At 47.3% G+C, this 21715-nt stretch overlaps 1 protein-coding gene across 2 annotated transcripts in view; it reads left to right on the forward strand.

The window, feature by feature from the left end:
- Positions 1–21715, forward strand: part of GNB5 (G protein subunit beta 5) — a 70979-nt gene that overhangs the window by 37522 nt on the left and 11742 nt on the right. For both annotated transcript variants that reach the window (XM_040620627.1, XM_040620628.1), the window contains exons 2-5: positions 3436–3572; positions 6642–6683; positions 8821–8897; positions 14601–14733. In XM_040620627.1, coding sequence (XP_040476561.1) covers positions 3436–3572; positions 6642–6683; positions 8821–8897; positions 14601–14733 — 389 coding nt within the window. The remainder of the gene's footprint in view (positions 1–3435; positions 3573–6641; positions 6684–8820; positions 8898–14600; positions 14734–21715) is intronic.

Raw genomic sequence — 21715 nt, forward strand, 5'->3', positions numbered from 1 at the left:
GAAACTGAAGAGAAATGGTAGTTACTCCAAAGCCACAGATATGAAAAATAAATGCACTAATAAATTATTTTTTATTTTTATTTATTTTAAACTTATTGAGAACTTACTTTTCATAAAACATACACTAAATGTAAAGTTTAACTTTAAAATTTTTTTGGAAATGTCTACACAATTCTTAGTATATAAAAATGCTTTTTTAATTTTTCTGGTTTACTCAACATGTAACTGATATGATTTCATCAAACAACAATCCAATCTTAGAATCATGACCAAATATAGTCATGAAAACTATCAACCTGAACATATATTTGGAAGATGTGGTCCATATATACAACGGAATATTACTCAGCCATCAGAAAGAACGATTACACAACATTTGCAGCAACATGGACGGGACTGGAGGAGATTATGCTAAGTGAAATAAGTCAAGCAGAGAAAGACAATTATCATATGGTTTCACTCATTTATGGAACATAAGAACTAGGAAGATCCCTAGGGGAAGAAAGGGAAGAATGAAGGGGGGGTAAACAGAAAGGGGAATGAACCATGAGAAACTGTGGACTCTGGGAAACAAACTGAGGGCTTCAGAGGCGAGGGGGTGGGTGACTGGGATAGGCCGGTGATGGGTAGTAAGGAGGACACGTATTGCATGGTGCACTGGGTGTTATACACAACTAATGAATCATGGAACATTGCATCAAAAACTGGGGATGTACTGTATGGTGACTAATATAACAAAATAAAAATTATTTAAAAAAATAAAAAATAAAGATAAAACCCAAGATAAGAAAGAAAGAAAGAAAGAAAGAAAGAAAGAAAGAAAGAAAGAAAGAAAATTTGCTGTCTTTAAGCTATTTTCAGTATGTTTTTAAGAATGTATCTGTAAAAAAACAAGTGTGCCATTTGTGGCAATAAAGAACGCAGTGGTGATAGCATAATAATTGCACATAATTAGCAGAGGTGATAGCATAATAATTGCACATTCATGTAGTACTTTTTCTTTTTAAGAGTTTATTTTTAAGTAGGGCTTGACCTTACAGTTAGGAGATTAAGAGTTGCACACTCCGCCGACTGAGCCAGCCAGGCGCCCCTCACAGAGTACTTATAGTTCAGCAAGGATTTTTTATAGTTTGGGTTTTCACAGAGACCTTTAACTTGTTCACACTCTGTTCTTTTATCACAAAGAAATGGGCAACTAAACAAAACCAAGACGTCTTGGAGAAGTGGCTGATTCCTGGGCCAGAGCAGAGAAAGAACATGAGCCTGGAGTAAGAAATGCCTGAAGAACGATAGGGACCAGGTCTGGGCGCTTGCTTGATGGGGCTCCCACTGAGCAAATCAGCGACGAGTTGAGCATGAAAATAAATAATAATGCTAAAGGATTATAACCCCTTGAATGAGGTAAGAATCCCTGAGGCCATCTAATATAAATGGATGAATAAATATACCGAAGAGGAGGGGAAGCTCCTTTTATTAGAAAGCGAACTAAAAACGCAGAAGGAATGATGAATTAGGAGAGTCACTTGCCAACCATCATCATCACCCCTTCAGACAAGAAGCATTAACGGATGTTAAAACGAGGCTTTTCGAGTTTGAAGAGTGAAGGGGTATTTGTGGAGCTCAAAGTACATCTCCACAGGACACCGTTTCATTACAAAAGGCAAAATGGGAACTCCAGTGAAGAAACCCGCAGACACCACCTGAACTGCATGGTCCGTGTGCACAGCGCCAGTGACGGGACCAGCGGACAGCAGGTGCCTCCTGACGGGGCGCGCTGGTGGGGACTCAGCATCCGTCTTGGCGTTCCTGCAAATACGTATCAGCTGCCTCTGATCTTGAGGAAGCAGCAGACAAGGCCACATGGAAACTAAATAGCTGGAAACTAAAGAAACGTGGCAATTGAGGGCAGCACATGGTCTTGGATTTTCTTTTGCTGTAATGATATTGGGACGACGGAGAGTATCTCGATAAGGTCTATAGATTGGACACAGCCTTGTTGCAGTGTTAATTTTCTGGCTTTGGTAATGTACTGTGGCTATGTGAGAGAGGTCCTTGTGTTTAGGAAATACACAAGGCAGCGTTTAGAGAGGAGGGGAGGGAGGGAGGACTTCTGAGAAGGGGCCCTGTTGTCACGGGCTTCAATCACAGTGCAGTCTGGCCGTCCCTGCCCCGTTTCTGTGAGGGAGGTGGCACTTCCCAGCAAGGGGCAGCAGCTCCTGGGAAGGAAGACGGCCAGCCACCTTGCCTCACATCCCCCACGGTGCGCTGCTGTGCTGAGACACCACACTTTCCTGGGCCTGGCCTTTGCCTCGGATGCTCCTTTCCCTCCTTCTCACCTGCCTGGGGGAAAGGCCCACCTGGGAGGTTTGGAGGAAGGAGAAGTGGGGGAGTGGTTAGCCCCAGTTTTTCCTTCTGGCACAGTCTCTAACCAGAAGGGCAGTGACACTGCACGAGGGGGCGAAGCCGTGGGGTCCCCCAGCCTCAGTTTCCTCACCTCTGGATGTGGGGCCGGGACATGACGGTCTCTTCATGGAAATATGGCTCCTTCTGGGACTCCTCAGTGACAGACTCAGGAAAGAGGCTGTGGGTCTGGCCCCTGAGAGATTCCTTTTTGGAGGTTCTCCTGGTGTGGGTTGCTCCTCTAGGTCATGTGTTTGGACTTTTTTTTTTTTTTTAAAGATTTTATTTATTTATTTGACAGAGAGAGAGACAGTCAGCGAGAGAGGGAACACAAGCAGGGGGAGTGGGAGAGGAAGAAGCAGGCTCCCAGCAGAGCAGGGAGCCCAATGCGGGACTTGATCCCAGCACCCTGGGATCATGCCCTGAGCCGACGGCAGACGCTTAATGACTGAGCCACCCAGGCGCCCCAAGGAGGCACAGTGCCTGCTGTCAAGCAGCATGGGGGCACATTCTGCCGCCTAATGGGACAGTTTTGCAAAGTCACTTTTCCTTGTGATTGGAAAGGTGGGTAAAAGAACCCGAAGCCCCAGCTTCACTCCCAGTTGGTTGTATGAACTTGTTTTAGCCAGAGAACCTCTGTGAGCCTCAGTCTCCTCACCTGTTAAATGGGGACAATGGTCTCCCTCTGCTGCTCGCTCTGCCCCCCTCAGAGCTGTAGCCCTTCAGCGGGAGAGTTCTGTGTGGTGGAAGGCATATCGTCTCTGTGTATGAGGTGGTCTCGCCGTTGATCCCTCAGCACACAGGTGGAAATGCTTTGAAAGATGGGGGGTATTAAACACGAAGACGGAATGACAGTGTTGTCTCTACTCTCTCCTGAGTTTAAAAGAGAGAGCATTATGAAGGCGTAATAGTAAATTAAAAAAAAAAAAAAAAAAACCCAGGAGAACCAGAGACAGACCAGCGCCATCCCTTTGCCAGCATATGGCTCAGAATCTGGTCATTGGTGACGGAACTGACTGTAGCCTGTCCTTCCAGTGCACCAGGTGGCCGAGCGGGTGGAAGCTCTGGGGCAGTTTGTCATGAAGACCAGGAGGACCCTCAAAGGCCATGGGAACAAGGTTCTCTGCATGGACTGGTGCAAAGACAAGAGAAGGATCGTGAGCTCATCCCAGGTATGTGGCCCCTGCTCTGCGAGGGTGAGCAAGTGACTGACTTGATAGCTAAAGAAGAAAGAGAGCTTTTCCTTTTCAAAAAGCCTGTCTGCTCTTTATGACTCTGCTTATTCTCCGCAGGACAGGAGTTGGCAGAAGTGAAGAACTCTCTCGCATACTGTAGAACGTCACTAATTTGGGTAGATTTGGAGTTATGGTAATAACTGAAACGTGAACTGTACTTGAGAAGCCATTTGAGATTATTTTTTTCCTGAGCATACTTCAGGGCTTATTTGTGAATGAAACCATTTTTTAGATAGTGGGGGGCTCCCCCCCCGTACATTGAGGCCTTAAGTGGTTGTGGCTTCTTTCAGTTTAAGTGTTGCTGAACTCTTTTTATACCTTAAAGAAAAAATTTAAGATAAATCTTTTGTAAGTATAATTTTTCATTCGTTTTATCTAGTTGACATAGTTTATTTCACACCTTATGTATTCGTGTTGTCTATTGCTGCATGACAATTACCTCCAAATTCAGCAACTTAAAAACAACAAATATTTATTATTTCACATGGTTTCTGAGAGCCAGGAGTCTGGGGCAGCTTATCTGGGTGGTTCTGGCTCAGAATCTGTCATGGGTTTACAGTCAAGACGTTGGTCAGGGCCGTGGCCACGGGACAGCTCAACTAGGGCACAAACTCGCTTCCAAAATGGCTCATTGGCTGGAGGCCCTAGTTCTTCACCATATGGACCTTTCCATAGGGCTGCTTACAAGATGGTAGCTGGCCTTCCCCAGAGCAAGAGAGGGAGATGGAGGCCGGAGCCACGCCATCCAAAGTGACATTCCATCACTTCTGCTGGGTTCCAACCCTGACATTATGGGGGGAGGGTCTCTACAAAAGTGGGACTATCAGGAGGCTGGTGCTTGTTATGTCTATTTGGATGTAACATGCATTGAATGTAAAATTATTAACTGAAGTCCTATATTTTTAGGGACAGTTTGGACTCCCCCCCCCCCATCGCTACCTTCAGCCCAGCTTTTCCAAAGGACGATTTTGGGTTTTTTAGTAGCCCTTTTAAATATAGAAACGGTACATAATCTGAATAACCCACGCACTCTAACGTGTGTCAGGCTGTGTTTGGTAAGGACGGGTGTTATTAATCTCCTGTATTACCTGTAGGTCTAATAGGTCACGCTGTACTTGCTTTTAGGTTCGTAAAACATTGATCTCTTATGTATTTTACCACATTCAAGAGACGCTGAAAAAGAGAACTAAGAAAAGGTTTTACTCCCACTACCCTGTCCCAACCATTATTACTATTTTAGGGCATTACTTTCCAGACTTTTTTTTTTTTTTTTTTTACAAAGTAGTTACCAAGATATACATGTTGTTACCTAGCCTTCTTGACTTTTTTTAAGCCTTAACATCAGAATATATGTAGGATTTTCTGTCACTCATGCACTGTTCTTATTAAAGAGGGAGGAGGAGCACGACTGACTGGCTCCATCCATCCAGCTCTAAGGCGGAGAAAACTAGAAGTGGGGTGGGTGTGGGAGAAAGCTCAAACAGCAGGAACGTTCTGGAGCAGACGGAGTGACTCAGAGCAGCCCTTCTCCCTTGAAGGCAGGAGATTAATCAGCCTGACTGCGTGGGGTAGGGCTTGGGGTGGAGGCGGTCTCGCCAGGTACATGGGCCCCTGGTGTATAAATCTGTGCTCGTGGAGAGGCCCACATTTGGTTTTATGGCTGATTTTAGCCTCTTGGCTGCCTTCTTCTCTGCAGAGCACACAGTGGGTAGGCAGTGGGGACAGGCAAGCAGGCAGGCAGCATGGTGGAGGAAGCCGCCAGAGGGAACGCCAGCTCAGGCCGCGCACAGAGTCAGTTCCCCGGCACAGCAAGCCGGGCTCCAGGTGTGGAGGGCCCCAAGGTACAAGCCTGGAGCTCCTTCCCCCTTCTCTGCCCTGTTACCTAATCGACGCCATATGTGGTGTTTGCGCGTTTAGTCAGAGAAATTAGACTAGAAGAACCAGTGTGCTTAGGAGTTCTGAAAGCCCCAGGTTGCCCACCTTGACTTTGTTCCTGGGCCCATCAGCCACACGCAGCGGGAACATGGAAATCTTACAGTGGGTCATGCAAAGAAAGCAGCCGTGTCACTTTGGATAATCAGACCTTGCTTGTGCCCCTGAGTGCCACCTCTTACCCCACCCCCACCTCGTCGTTCAGATTTGGCTCCGAATGGCTTCAGTGATTACAGAAACCAGTGATTACAGAAGCCGACTCAGCCGTCTTCTTCCTCTGTCAGGCAGAGCCGGGGGGGGGCCCAGAGGACCCGCACACCACGTGCTGGGCAGGTGACTACACTGTAGGGACCAGGGCTGTGTGGGTTTGTATTACACATACACAACATCATGGTGACTCCGCACAGCCCCAGGGTGGGCTGCAGCAGCGGCTACGGTGAAGGTGGCATCACCAGCCCAGAGCGCACCCCCGACCCCCCTCCCCGCCCCCGGACTGGAGTCTCACCTTGTTCTCAGCATCGGTGTGAAATGTCAGGGTGGGGAGGTTAGACTGATGGCAGGTTCGCACAGCCCAGAGGTGAGGGCCAGGAATGAGGGTGGGGCTCTGACACAGCGTGTGGGGAACACGGGGAGCATGGGGCACAGTAGCCAGGGGGCTGGGGGAGGTGGTGAGGGAGAAAGGAAGAGACCAGTAGTTACCTGGCAAGTACCTCGAGGTAATTTGAGGTTCGTCTCACCCCTGTATAGCTTCTTGGCAGGGCATGGTGGGCCATGACAAGGTACCAAGAGTGAGTGCTCGGTGTCCAGGTGGTATAGAAGTCCTTGAGCGTTGCTTTGTAGCTCCCCAAGGAGTAGCGCGGCGGGCGCTGAGCCTTTAATCAGGCTGGACAGATCAGGCCCCCCGTTCTCTCCTCAGTTGGTCAAAGATCGGTTGGAGGCTCTTGACTACCTGGATACTTACCCTGGCTGTCCCCTGCACACTGCCCAGCCAGACCAGCTCTTCTGAGCAGTTCTCAGCAGTTACCTGTGAGGACTGGCTGACCACTGCTAAGCTGTTCACTCTTTTCCCTCCAGGACGGGAAGGTGATCGTGTGGGATTCCTTCACTACTAACAAGGTAAGAGGTGGTCCCTGGTGCACTGAGCAGCACCTCAGCACCCAGCCCTGGCCTCTTCCCCTCCAGATACCCCCAGTCATGGTCATCCGGCTTCTCGGGGCCCACCTGGGGATGGAAACCCCAGGAAAGCCCGTCTGTGTTGAGACAGCTCAGCAGCCCTCGGCGGTGTCCATTCCTCTCTTGAGCTGAGAGCGCTCCCCAGGCAGGAGCATGCAGAGCCAGCAGAGAGGATGCTAACACTAAAACCAGAAAGGGCCCGGCCTGCAAAACTCGTCACATTCACGCACGCGTGTATTATTTTTCTTCTGAGGGGTGGTAAGAGGTTCCTGAATCCCCAGCTTCCTCTGCCCTCTGTGTCTTTGACCAGACTCGCTCGGCTCCAAATCTAACTAACAGTTAGACTCGTAACTAAAGAGACAGGCCACATCCCTGTGGAGGTGCGCTTACAAGCCTGCATCGTGTTGCCGTTTACGGTAACCACTGTTGTGTATTCAATACTGGTTCTGCTATTTACTTGTAAAGAAGGTCTTCTCTGTCGCTGTATAAGACAAAGAGACCCGTATCTGCCTCAAGCGGAACAGCACCCATATCCTGCATTGTCGAATGTGTTTAGGAAGTGTCGTGGTGGGCAGATGCTGCACAACCTGATGGACGGGCCCCAGAACCGTCCTTTGGAGCAGAGTCCCTAATGGTCAGGCCCCTGGGGAATAGTAAAGATGGCCACTTAACAGTTTGCAAGGGGCTTTCCCCTCCAGCACCCCCCACCCCGGAAGCCTCGGCTTCTCCCAGCTCACCTTAGCATCTTCAGGAGTGTGTGGGGTTTTGGTGCTTCTGTTTCAGCCTTAGCATGTCCTAGAGCACACCCGACCGATTTCTGGGGAGCCATGGTATTGCCACTGTGGCCCCTGGCAGGGAACGTAGTTACTACTGGTAAAGAAGGGGGCCTGGGGTGCCTTGTGCTGAGAGTGGCCATTTGCTGCAGTGGATTATTCTAGGCATCTGAAAGGCTGTAGATTGTGAGTGACAGAATTTCCATGAGCAGTATCAGGGCCCGTGTTTCCCCCACAAAAACACAGAGAATCATAACGGGAAAGAAGACCAGCACTGGAATGTGCTGGAATCATCTAGTCCCGTCTTCTCCCTTCACCAATGGGGAGAGACTGAGGGAGGGCAAGTGGCAGGCCTGCGTGGGGCTGCACATCTTGCTGGCGTTGGAACTGGGAACCAGGGCCCGTGTCTGTCATGGAAATAAGACTACAGACGCAGAAGGTTTTGAATTGTGGCTTTGTTGCCTGTGGCATGCAGGAGAGAATGGGGGGGACCCGACCAGCAGCCAGGGGTAGGAACTGCTATACCTAGTTCTCATTGCTTCCATGTTACAGGGGCCCTGTCATCTGTGAGCACAATTCAAGATCACCCTGCCCTCCCCCGCCTCCTCTCAGGCCTTCCCAGGAATGGTTTCAGGACCCACAGGGGACAGAGGCTCTTGTATACTCACAGGGCAATAAACATAACGTCCATGTAGAATCATTTAAGAATAGATTTTGAAAATAGGGGGAAACTGAGTAACTAAGGTAAAACATATAAAGGAAGTGAAATTCAGACAGACCTTTCGAAGAAACTGAGCCCCAGTACTCGTCCAGAAGAACCAGGGGAGTGTCACAAGAAATAAGCAGGGGCGTCTGGGTGCTGCTGTCGGTTGGGCATCCGACTCTTGGCCTTGGCTCAGGTCGTCATCTCCTGAGTCAGGAGATTGAGCCCTCTGCTCGGCAGGGAGTCTGAGTGAGGATTCTTGCCCTCTGCCCCTCCCTGTGCTTGTGCCCTCACGCTCTCTCTCTCGCTCTCTCTCTCAAATAAATCTTTAAGAAAGAGCGAGAGAAGTAAACGTTAAGGGCATCATTTGGTGGCAGAGATCTTTAGCTTTTGGAATATGTGACATTCGCTTTGGCCGATTCTGGGGGGGGCCGAATTTCCTCGCCAGTCTCAAGCTGATCTTCACCCCACGCCACTGTCCTTTGAAATGGTAACGGGGGTTAGCAGGAGCTCTGGTCATTTCATTTTGCAAAAGCTAAACATTAATACCTTTGTGTAGAAGTGCTGCTCGTGCCTTCTGTGAAGCTTGCGTTCTGTGTTTCAGGAGCACGCTGTCACCATGCCCTGCACGTGGGTGATGGCCTGTGCGTACGCCCCGTCGGGATGCGCCATTGCGTGCGGGTAAGGAGGGGCCAGGCGGCTTGGTAGAACGCTGCTCGGTGGGCAAAAACAAGCCGACAAACTCGAACTTCTGTTTTTGTTGTTTACCGGTTAAGCGAGGTGTTCAGTTCCTCTCTGAACTTCATCCAGAAAGAAACCACACAAATCTCTTTCATACTTATTTTCACTACAGACTGACAAGAGCTTAGGTTTCAAACCTGCCTCCGCTACTCTCAAATGCTGTCGGTGGGAGCTATAAATTGGTGCAGACACTTTGGAAAACATGCTAGTAGTGTGTATCCGAACAGAAGCCTTGAAAAATGTGTAACTTTTGAGCTAGTGATTCCATACCTAAGAGCTTGTTTGAAAGGAATGATCCAGGATATAGAAAAGCCATATGAGCAATAATATTTATCGTAGCATTAGTTAAAATAAAGCAAAAAAAGAGGAGGGGAGTAGGGAGGAATCGTATGTCCATCAAAGGAAATTATTAAGTGAATTGTGGGACATGAAGTGAAGGGAATATTTTATACAACCATTAAAAAGGAAATTTCTTAATCCCAGTAAGTGAAAAGAACATCCAGGTTGCTAGGAAGATGGTGTTTTATTCTCTATTCTCCTAGAGCTCAGTTTAACAGAGTTGGCAGCGAGAACTGCAACCAACATAATTCCCTGTCCCTGCGTTAAACAATTCTGGAAAATATCTCTACCGTGGGATCCCAGCCATGTTTAGAAAAGAGGCATTAACAAGGCTGTGATGAACGATACCAAAAAATCCAATAGTAGTTCTTTGTGCATGGTGGGACGATGGGGGTTTTCTTTTTTTTTTGTAATTTTCTCCTTTTTTTATGCTTTTCCATTTTTAAAAATACACATATGTTATTTTTATAATCAGGAGAAAGGCATTTTAATTCAAAAATAAAAACCCGGGACACCTGGGTGGCTCAGTTAGTTAGGCGTCTGCCTTTGGCTCAGGTCATGATCTCAGGGTCCTGGGAATGAGCCCCACGTCAGGAGTCTGCTTCTCCCTCTGCTTCAGCTGCTCCCCCTGCTTGTGCTCTCTGTCTCTCTGTCAGGTAGGTAGGTAGGTAGATAGATAGATAGATAGATAGATAGATAGATAGATAGACAGACAAGTAAGTAAGTAAGAAAACCCTCGGCCTCCAAGCAAAAAGTTCGGGCCTTCTCCAGCCAGAGTCACACCAGTGGTCATCCTCAATGTCCCTCCCCTTGGGTGGCTGTTTGGGGGCATCTTTCCATTCGCTGTCCACTTGCCAAGACCCCATGTGCCTTTGGAACCCATGTTCACACACATATATTTCATATTTTCTAATTTTTTAAATAATTCAAAAGTAGGTTGTATTTCCATTTTATAACTGAAGGGTAATATTTATCTAAAATTCATTCCCATTTACTTCTTGAAAGGATACGAAGTAAGCAAAATAAAAGACACGCATACACACGTGATATAGATAGGTATATGTGTGTTTATATATATCCTATGTATGTAACACATGGATTTATATATGTGTGTACACACACACAGTAAGGTAAGTGTAAAGGAGTTCAGCCAGCTGTATCGTTAGAAGGTGCCGTCCCCACAGAACTTCTGTCATTTCCGATATCAGCCACAAACTTGGAGCCCCCACAACCACCCTCAGGTCTGATAATTTGCTGGAACAACCACAGAACTCAGGGAAGTGCTATACTTAGGCTCACCGTTTTATCACGGTGAAAGGATACAAATTAGGACGCGCCGAAGGAAGAGGTGCCCAGGGCAGAGTCTAGGCGGGGTCTAAACCTGGAGCTTCCAGTCGTCCCCTCCCCGTGGCGTCGCCACGTTACCTCCTCCTGGCCGCCACGCGTGATGATACACAGAGTGTAGCAACCAGGGACACTCGCCGGAGTCTCTGCTGTCCAGAGTTTTCCCCGGGGCTCGGTCACACACGGCCCCTGTGGCTGACCCTCAGTCTCCAGGGTGTCCTAGAAGTTTAGGTTCGTACCTGTAGTTGGTCCTCTGAGGAGGTCAGAACGCACAGCGTGTGCCCTGAAGCCCCCGTCGTAAATCACGCTGCTAGACTGTGCGAGCCAAAGCTGTTCCCCGTCAGGCAGCCGTTCCAGGGGCTCAGAGACCTCCCAGCAGCCCAGGGCAAAAGCTGACCTCTCGTTAGGTAAGATCAGTTCTTATTAGAATCAGTACTCTACATTTTTAAAAAACCCTGGGGTGAGATGTTTCTAACGGGGCATGAATGTTAGCAGTTGCATAGAGTTGAAGGAGTTACATCATTTCTCAGTATTTTATACTCAGATATCAGGTATCTGGGTCTATATTACAAGAAGAATATATTGGGTAGATCATTCTGCAATATGCAATGGATATAATAACATAGTGAACAATGTATTTTTTTGTTTTTATTTTTTTAGAGAGAATGAACAAGTAGGGGGAGGGGCAGAGGGAGAGACTCTCAAGCAGACCCCCTGCTGAGCTCAGAGCCCAGTGCGGGGCTCCATCTCCTGACCCTGAGAGCAGGACCGGAGCCAGAATCAAGAGTCAGCCGCTTAACCAACTGAGCCAGCCAGGCGCCCCGTGAACAATGTCTTTAACCGTAGTTTGGAACATGATCTGTCAGCTCTTTCTTGTTTGAACCCAGTGGGAAAATTTCCATGAGGGCGAGGGGCAAGCAGGGAAGAGAATAATTTTTCAAGGCCCGGGTAGACAGGTTTGTGGTGACAGCTTCCTCAGAGAGGAGGAATGGCTGGTGCCTTCATCTCTGTCATATCTGTCTCCCGGCCCTGACATGAGGTCAGTGCCTGCACTGGCTGCCTCCCAGCTTGTTAGGGAACAAAAGCGGAGGGAGTTCAAGGTGTAAATATTGGTGTAATATTAACAAATATTTAAAATACGAGGCCCAGTGGGCGAGGAAAGAGCATTAAAACTAAACTGAGCAGGGATGCCTGGGTGGCTCAGCCGGTTAAGCATCTGCCTCTGGCTCAGGTCATGATCCTGGGGTCCTGGGATGGAGCCCCACATCGGGCTCTCTGTGCAGCGGGGAGCCTGCTTCTCTCTCTCTCTCCCTCTGCCGCTGCCCCAGCTTATGCGCTCTCTCTCTCTCACTCTCTCTCTCAAGTAAATAAATAAAATCTTTAAAAAAATAATAAAATATGGGGTCCAGTGGATGAGGAAAGAGCATCAAAAACAAAACTGAGCAGGGTCACCTGGGTGGCTCAGCCAGTTGAGCAACCAACTCTTGGTTTTGGCTGGGGTCATGATGTTGGGGTTGTGCGATCGAGCCCTGCCTCGGGCTCCAACTCTGCTCGAGAGATTGTCTCTCTCCCCTCCCCTCTGTTCCTCCCCGATTCGTGCTCTCTCTCTCTCTTTCTCTCAGATAAAAGCTTTAAAAGAAAACTAAACTGAGTCAAACTGAATCCCCATCTTAGACAAAAGCATCTGCTCAGACCTTCCCTAGAACTGCCGAGAGCCACTGCGGATTAACTTGTCTAGTTATCTAGTGATGACCTAATGTGATGTTTTTCAGCCATGGCTTTGTGACAGCCCTGTAACTCCGTGATCACACAAACCCACTCCTTCACCACATTCTCTCCATTCTTTTTTTTTTTTTTTTTTTTAGAGACTAACAGGGATATATTTATCTCCATCTGCCTGACTGATGGGTCTGTTTCTTAGTTGGTTCCAAACTTGAAAGCTAAAATCCAACAGTATTGACACAATCCCCTTCTCAAAAAAAAAAAAAAAAAGTGTTAAATGCCTTTATTTATATATAAGTAAGTATTTTTTTATTTGAAAGCCATATCCGAAAGAAGACTTCACTCGGGTATTGCATACGTGATATGAACGGTTCACAAGGCACTGGACCAGGTGTCCTGGGGAATTTAAAGGTGCATAGGACACATGCCGGCCTCCAAGCAAGTGGAATACAAAAATAACAGTGATGACCACTTCCTAAGACTCTGTTGTGTGTCAGGGGCCATTCTGAACTCTTTAGAGAATCTTCACACAGCCCCCTGTGATCGTGGGTGGGATCCACTCCATTTTATAGTTGAGGAAACTGAGGCTCAGAGAACCTAAAAAAACATAGCCAAGATCACAAAATGAGTTAGATACTAAAGCTGAGATTCAACTTCAGATGCAAATAACCCTAAGTAATGAGTATCCCAGTGGAGCTATAGAAATTCCTCTGAAGCTTCGGCACAGGAGAACGCCTCCCACCCCAAGGGTCTGGGGAAGCCCAGCGTCCACAGCATGCTGGTTCAATGCCACAGCCTAACTGCAAATCATTCTCACTCACAAGCTTATGAATTACTGGTAAGAGACTTCCCAGGTCCACACCTGCCCCCTTGAGCAGTTGGAAAGGCTCAGGGGGCCCCTAGTATCCCCAGGGCGCCAGAAGAGAGTGCCCCTCCTAAATGTCATTGCTCATTAAAAGGAAGCTGGGCTCCTTGGAGTAAGGTTGACTGTAGGTCTGGAGCAGGAAAAGGATAAAGTGAGCCTAGGATATTTTCTTGTTCCAGAAAGCAAGGAAACATTCAAGGACCAATAGGGTCCTATCCGTCAGAAACAGGGGCTGCTTGAAAGGGCCCTCCACTGTCCAATTGTGGGACAATGTGAGCATCACATGGAGTAATGACAGTAATGGCCCATAACAGAGTTGAAGAGAAAAAAGAGTCCATGGGTGTACAGTGATACTGAGAGGGAGGGGGACTTTTTCTTTACAGAAGAGTATCAACTAATACATGCAGAAGGAATGATCAAATCAGAAGGTCACCATTTTGTACTCCTAAAATAATATTGGGTTCAAACTACGGTAATCATGCTAAAGCTATTGCATGAGAAGTTGTTGGGAAGCAGACTATTCACATGGTCTCGAAGTATCAAACCCTAATTATTACTAATTAATTACAAGCAAGTCACATTTACCACGGAGAGATCTAGTGCTCCCCACCCTGACCAAGCGATCAAAGTCGGCCTCACCAGTCTTGAGACAGTAGGCATCACAAAACTCCTAAGTGAAGCAGCAAGAAAGAAGTACCGAGCATCACCTGTATACTGGGATTACCTAAAATGTTATACTTGCATATGACCATTAGGAAACAATGTGACAAGTCCCGAGTATGTGACCTCCTACAAGACAGCCTTAGATCTCTTGTCATGAACAACAAAAACAGAAGTGGAAGGTCTGTTCTAAATTAAAATATCTTAAAAAGCTATTAAAACTGAATGCCACATATGAACCTTGATTGGGCCCTGTATCCTGGGGACGACTGGGAAAGATTGAATACGGATGGCTGATTACACCGTGTTACGGAATTTGTGTTAGTTCTCTCAGATGTGATAATGACCTAGTGGCTACCTAGGAGAATGTTCTTTTTTTTTTTTTTTTTTTTAGAAAATGTAAATTTGCAAATTGAAGTATTTCGATGTAACATGTCATGTCTGCATTTCCCTTCGAATGGGCTCAGAATTTGCTCCCACAAATGTGACAAAAGGCTAAGTTAGTGAATGTAGGTGAAGGGAACTGGGTGCTCACTCTACTATTTTTCTTTCAATTTTACAGTACATTTGAAAATCTTCAACGTTGGGGGGAAAGTTCACAATACACCATGCTGCCAGAGGAAAACACTTTGAACAGCTCGCGTGAAGGAGAATGTATATGGGCATGCTGTTGTCTTATGTTAGCGCCTGACCCTTCTTTCTTTCCGTGCTAGTGGTTTGGATAATAAGTGTTCTGTGTATCCACTGACGTTTGACAAAAATGAAAACATGGCTGCCAAAAAGAAGTCTGTCGCTATGCACACCAACTACCTGTCGGCCTGCAGCTTCACCAACTCAGACATGCAGGTGCGTGAGCGGCGGTGTGGTGGGTCAGCCCGCGGGGAGCTGGGCAAGTGCCAGAGGACGAAGGAGGGGTGGCAAGGAGAGGAAGCTTGCCAGTGTCCCTCTATTATTATTATTACTATGACCTCATTCAAGTATAGTTAGCATACAGTGTTATATTAGTTTCAGATGCACAGTATAATAATTAAACAATTCTGTGCATTTCTCGCTGCTCTTCATGACACATGTGTTCTTAATCCCCTTTATCTAGTTCACCCATCCCTCCGCTCTGGCAACCACCAATTTGTTCTCTGTATTAAGAGTTTGTTTTTTGGTTTGTCTCTTTTTTTTCCTTTGTTTTGTTTCTTAAATTCCTCATGTGAGTGAAATCATGTGGTATTTGTCTTTCTCTGACTTATTTCACTTAGCTTTATAATCTGTAGCTCCATCCATATTTTTGCAAATGGCAAGATCTCGTCCTTTTTTATGGCTGAATAATATTCCAATGTGTGCATATATCTGTCTGTCTGTATCTATATCTGTATATATCACATCTTCTTTATCCATTCCTCTATGGATAGACACCTGGGTTGCTTCCATAATTTGCCTATGATAAATCATGTTGCAATGAACAGGGTGCATACGTCTTTCTTAATCAGCATTTTTATTTCCTTTGGGTAAAATACCCACTAGTGAAATTACTGGATCGTAGGGTAGTTCTATTTTTAACTTTTTGAGAAACCTCCATACTTTTTTCCACTGTGGCTACACCAGTTTGCATTCCCACCAACAGTACAAGAGGGTCCTTTTTCGGGGCGCCTGGGTGGCTCAGTCATTAAGTGTCTGCCTTCGGCTCAGGGCATGATCCCAGGGTCCTGGGATCGAGCCCCACATCGGGCTCCCTGCTCTGCTGGGAGCCTGCTTCTCCCTCTCCCACTTCCCCTACTTGTGTTCCCTCTCTCGCTGGCTGTCTCTCTGTCAAATAAATAAATAAAATCTTAAAAAAATAAAAAAAAGAGGGTCCTTTTTCTCTGCATCCTGGCTAACACTTGTTATTTCTTGTGGGTTGTTTTTTTTTTTTTTTAAAGATTTTATTTATTTATTTGACAGAGACAGCCAGCGAGAGAAGGAACACAAGCAGGGGGAGTGGAAGAGGGAGAAGCAGGCTCCTAGCGGAGGAGCCTGATGTGGGGCTCGATCCCAGAACGCTGGGATCACGCCCTGAGCCGAAGGCAGACGCTTAACGACTGCGCCACCCAGGCGCCCCTATTTCTTGTGTTTTTGGTACTAGCCATTCTGACAGGTGTGAGGTGATATCTCACTGTAGTTTTCCTTTGCATTTCCCTGATGATGAATGATGTTGAGCATCTTTTCATGTATCTTTTGGCCACCTGTATATCTTCTTTGGAAAAATGTCTATTTAAGTCCTCTGCCATTTTTAACTTGGATTATTTGCTCTTTTGGTGTTGAGTTGTATAAGTTCTTTCTGTATTTTGGCTATTAATCCCTTATCAGATATGTCATTTGCAAATATCTTCTCCCATTCAGTAGGTTATCTTTATGATTTGTTGACGGTTTCCTTCACTGTGCAAAAGTCTTTTATTTTGGTATAATACCAATAGTTACTTTTGTTTTTGTTTCCCTTAGCAGAAGAGACATATTTAGAAAAATGTTTATATGGCCAATGTCAAATAAATACCTGCCTATGTTTTCTTCTAGGAATTTTATGGTTTGAGTTCTCATGTTTAGGTCTTTAATCCAATTTTGAGTTTACTTTCTGTGTATGGTGTAAGAAAGTGGTCCAGTTTCATTCTTTTGCATGTAGCTGTCCAGTTTTCCCAGCACCATTTGTTGAAAACACTGTCTTCTTTCTATTAGATATTCTTGCCTCCTTTCCTGTCTATTAATTGACCATAAAAGCATGGATTTATTTCTAAGCTCTCTATTCTGTTCCATTGATATACGTCTGTTTTTGTACTAATACCATAATGCTCTGATTACTACAGCTTTGTAGTTTCTCTTGAAATCTAGGATTGTGATACCTTCAGCTTTGTTCTTATTTCTCAAGATTGCTTTGGCTATTTGGGGTCTTTTGTGGTTTCATACAAGTTTTTAGGATTGTTTGTTCTAGTCCTGTGAAAAATGTTGTTGGTATTTTAACAGGGATTGTATTAAATCTGTAGAGTACCTTGGGTAGCGTGGACATTTTAACAATATTGGTTCTGGAGCATGGAATCTCTTCCCATTTGTTTGTGTTGTCTTCAGTTTCTTTCATTGATGTTTTATAGTTTTCAGAGTACAGGTCTTTCACCTCCTTGGGTAAGACCTTCTTGTTGCATTTTTCCCTTTGTCATTATGTAGTGCTCTTGTCTCTCGTTACAGTCTTTGTTTGAAAGTCTGTTTTGTGCAGTGTAAGAGTTGCTGTCCTGGTGTGTGCCTTAACAGGAGAGGTATGCTCTAGCAGCGGGCTCTAAGAAGAACCTCCTGTTGTTTTCCATTGGTTATCATTATTATTTTTAATAAATCAAACATGGGGAAAGTCAGGACTATGAATTAATGACAGAGCTGAGATACACTGGATACCACGTTAATCATCCTCCTCTAATTGACTTGGTGGTCGTGGGAGTGGAACAGAGAACATTCTGAGGGGGTGGAAATTTCTGTCTTTCAGTCTGAGTGGTGGTTCGAGCGTGCTTACGTGTGTAAAACTTAAACAAGCTGCTGAGCTTCAGAGTTGTGCTCTTTATACACCTCAGTGCACCTGCTTACACTTGTTTTAACAAATGCCAAAAGACAAAGCTTTCAACAGTCAATCTGTTCCCTACTTTGAATAAACTACAAGGTGAAAACAATACAACTTCAAAACATTGACCAAGTTGCTTAGCAAGTCATAAAAGGATCCTCAGTTTATTCATTCATATCTATTTAGCAAATCTTCGCAGGTGCCCACCACCCACATTGCCGGATACCACCGGTTCTGGGGGTGGACTCGCTCGCACTCAGTCTGTTCTCAGGACCTTCATGGAAACCATCTGTGATTGAACAGCGGGGGAAGCTGAGACTCAGAACGGGAGGGGTGGTCGCAGACTTGCTGCAAAGGGCTGCCTGAGCCAGGCTTGGAGGGAGAGGGTGTGGCCAGGGAAGTGTGAGGACAGCCCAGAGGGGGACAGGCAGCCTGAGAGGTGGACAGGGCCAGATCACAGGGCCCCCTGCATCTGGCCTGATGCTAGGGATGGGCAGGGAGCCATTGCAGGTGCCAGGTCAGATTTGAGTTTAAGGAGAACAGTATCTGAGTCAGATTAAAGCCTTCCGTGGCCCACTCTGGTTTCAGCTGACTGAGGTCAGAAGGGGAGGCGAGACTGGTGGCAGGGAGACCCGGTGACTGGGTAACTTTAATTGCTGAGCAGAGGGGTATTCGGACTTGGGGTGCAGTGTTTGCACCTGTTGTTTGCGACCAGGATTCTCACAGACCTGTACAGTAGGGGGCACTGTGGCCCGGGACGGCTGCCGTGGCCAGAACCAGACCTCTTTGTGGCCGAGGAGCAGCCAAACAGTGTGGATGAAGGGAGGCTCAGAGGGATGCATGAACAGTGAGTCTTCAGACATCTGAAGTCCCTCTGGTGGAGTCCCATCCCCCCCCCCCCCCCGCCCCGTATTGCCACAGGTGCCGGAGGTGGAGATTAAAGTGGCCCCTGTAAGGTAGAAAGTGCTTTCCTCTGAACAAGCAGCTAGCCCAGGGTAGAGAAGGTCCTGCTGGCTACCTCCGTGGGATGCATTCTGGGAGACAGAGCAGGGCAAAAGTCTTGGCTTGGAATCAGACGGCTGGGATCAATTCTTGGCTTCACTGTATTCTTTTTTTTTTTTTAAAGATTTTATTTATTTATTTGACAGAGATAGAGACAGCCAGCGAGAGAGGGAACACAAGCAGGGGGAGTGGGAGAGGAAGAAGCAGGCTCACAGCGGAGGAGCCTGATGTGGGGCTCGATCCCAGAACGCCGGGATCACGCCCTGAGCTGAAGGCAGACGCTTAACCGCTGTGCCACCCAGGCGCCCCGTTGCCTTCACTGTATTCTAGCTGGTCAGTCCTAAACAAGGTTTTATTCTGCTTTCTTTTTCTCACCTTCAAGAGAGAATGGTAGTACATTCCTCTCTCATAAGGTCTTCCGAGGATTCGATGAGATGATTTATGTAAAATACTTAGTTCAGCCCCTGGTAAATATCAATAAATGTTAGGTTTGTGAGTCAGATGCACGGCCTGGTTTGGGTGCCTTAATGAACCTTAAGCTTCCTTCCATTTTGGTGATCAAGGATGGAAAAAGAAAAAGTCAAGAGGCTGACAGAATACTGTGGTGTTAAACCTACAAATTCCCTACATTCCAGAATAAACGACTGACTGCAAGTTAGAGGTTCTGTTTCGTGCATTTATTGGGTGAGTGTTTGGGTTGGTTTGTTTTTTAAAGATTTTATTTATTTATTTGACACAGAGAGAGACGGAGGGAGAGAGCAAGCACAAGCAGGGGGAATGGCAGGCAGGGGAGAAGCAGGCTCCAGGCTCCCCACTGAGCAAGGAGCCCGATGTGGGGCTCGACCTCAGGACCCTGGGATCATAACCTGAGGTGAGGGCAGCCGCTTAACTGACTGAGCCACCAGGACACCCGAGCATTTGGTTTTTAAATTTAGTTTTTACTTATATCGTAATGAAGTTCACAAAAATATTTAAAGTATTTTAAAAATTTTTTTACTATTAAAAATTTACTGGGGCACCTGGGTGGTACAGTCGTTAAGCGTCTGCCTTCGGCTCAGGGCGTGATCCCGGTGTTCTGGGATCGAGCCCCACATCAGGCTCCTCCGCTGGGAGCCTGCTTCTTCCTCTCCCACTCCCCCTGCTTGTGTTCCCTCTCTCGCTGGCTGTCTCTGTCAAATAAATAAAATCTTTTTTAAAAAATTTGCTTACAACTTTTAAAAACTATTCATTTCTTTGATTAGAGAATATGGTGTGGAAAATTCGCCAATTAAAGAGCTAGGCCGAGGTAATTGTTTAAAGCAGATTGTTGGGATGTCCCCCCAAAAATGGGAGATTATTGGCCCTTGCAAGTGTTAGGACAGGAATGGGTGTGGGCCAGGAGAGAACGAAGGGAATTACAGCAGATTATAAAATATAAGTACCCAAATTAAGACCCAGTCCAAGTCTTGTGCATTCACAAGCTGCTTTTACCAGCCGAGGTCATCTTGTTGGGTGTACCAGGCCACTTGAAGGAAGCCAAGGATGGAGGGAGTCCCATGAACAGCAGCAGGAGCTTTGCAGCCTTGGAGATTCCCCAAATTTGAGAGCTGCCCCTGAGTGGGAGCTTTGAGGAGGGCCTTGGGGGCCACGCCCAAGAAGCCTAAGCTCTCTGGAACTCACCCAGCTCTTGCTCCAGGGAGGAGCTCCAAAGCGGCTTCTCCTAGCTGCAAGGAGAGTCTAGGCCTCCCCAGACTGCCTGGCAGGAAACTCCAAGATGGTGCAGCCGGCAGGGCACCAGGCCAGGCTGGGAGTAAATTCCCCTCCTTGTAGTGTGTTTCCCTCCTGCAGAGAAAAAGGAGATGCTTTGTAAGTGCTAGGCCCAGCATGTAAGAGAGAAGGGAAGAGAACAGGAAGGAAGGAGAGAAGAGGAAACCAGCAGCAGGAGGAATTTGGAGGTGCAGGGCAGTCGGTGGGTGCACGGAACGCTAGCAGTCCTTAAGCCTGGCGCTCGTTTCCTTTCCTCGGTAATCTCCACCCGCAGAGGGCCCTCTGTGTGGCAGTGACGCTGCAGAGCCGCTTCCTGCACTGTCTTATCACCTCATCCAGGCACTATGAGCGGCAGGAAGGTGGGGTGCAGGGAGGCTGTGCCATCTAGGGCTTAGCCCTTGTGGCTCCCCCAGCCCATGGCTTCTCAGGACAGGCTGCCCTGGGCTCTGCAGTCCAATCAGCTGGGTTCCAGAGGCTCGGAGCCCTGCCTCTCTGCTGCCTATTCCCAGCCCCACGAAGCTGTGCTCAGCCTGAGCCCAAGCCACACGTACACATGCACACACACACATACACACACACACACACCCGGCTGTGACCCTAACTCTACCCACCATGCTTTCCCCCAGGCACCGCAGGGTTCCCCTCACAAAGGTGGCCTTTGTACTTAGAAGTTTACAGAAGCTGCTTGAGGGGGCGCCTGGGTGGCTCAATCGTTAAGCGTCTGCCTTCGGCTCAGGGAGTGATCCCCGAATCCTGGGATCGAGCCCCGCATCGGGCTCCTCAGCTGGGAGTCTGCTTCTTCCTCTCCCACTCCCCCACTTCCCTCTCTCTCTGGCTGTGTCTCTCTCTGTCAAATAAGTAAATAAAATCTTAAAAAAAAAAAAAAAAGAAGCTGCTTGAGGGTTGGCTGCACAGACCTTAGACACATTTTCCTAAAATCTGCCTTTGATCTTATCATCTCGCTTGGAAGCTTCCCACAGCTCAGTCTTGCCTGCAGGCTAAGTCCTCACACCTCTCGTTTTGCGCAGAGGTAGGCCTCCACCTGGCCAGCTCTCATTCAGCTTTGGAGAGGAGCTCAGATGTTGGAGAGTGGGTTTGCTGTCCCTCCCAGGGGCCTGCCTGGGTCTCAGCACTTCTCACTGTATTGTGACTCATCACCGTCTCGTCTGCCGAGATCCTCAGAAAAACTTGCTATGCAGCAAAACCTTCCTAGACCTCCTGCAGCTCGGGAGGACCCCAACCTGCCAGATCTCCATAGCATCTCACAATGAAGAAATCAGGGAAGGCTACTTGGAGGGTTTGGGGGGCCGGGCTGGGTGGTTTTAAGGTGGGTCTCTCAAGGCAGGAAACTGGCTACAACATCGCTAGTTTTGGATTGGTGAGCCCCGCAAGGGAAGGGTCTTGAGTCTGGGTGAGCAAGCTGTTAGTCTTGGTAAGTCAGTTGTTTCGTTGGTTCGCAGTCTGATCTTGCAGGAGCAGTACGTCCTGAGCAAGCTGCTAGATTGTTTTCGCTTG

Source organism: Ursus maritimus, unplaced genomic scaffold (assembly GCF_017311325.1).
Source record: "Ursus maritimus isolate PB19 unplaced genomic scaffold, ASM1731132v1 scaffold_35, whole genome shotgun sequence".
NCBI lineage: Eukaryota > Metazoa > Chordata > Mammalia > Carnivora > Ursidae > Ursus > Ursus maritimus.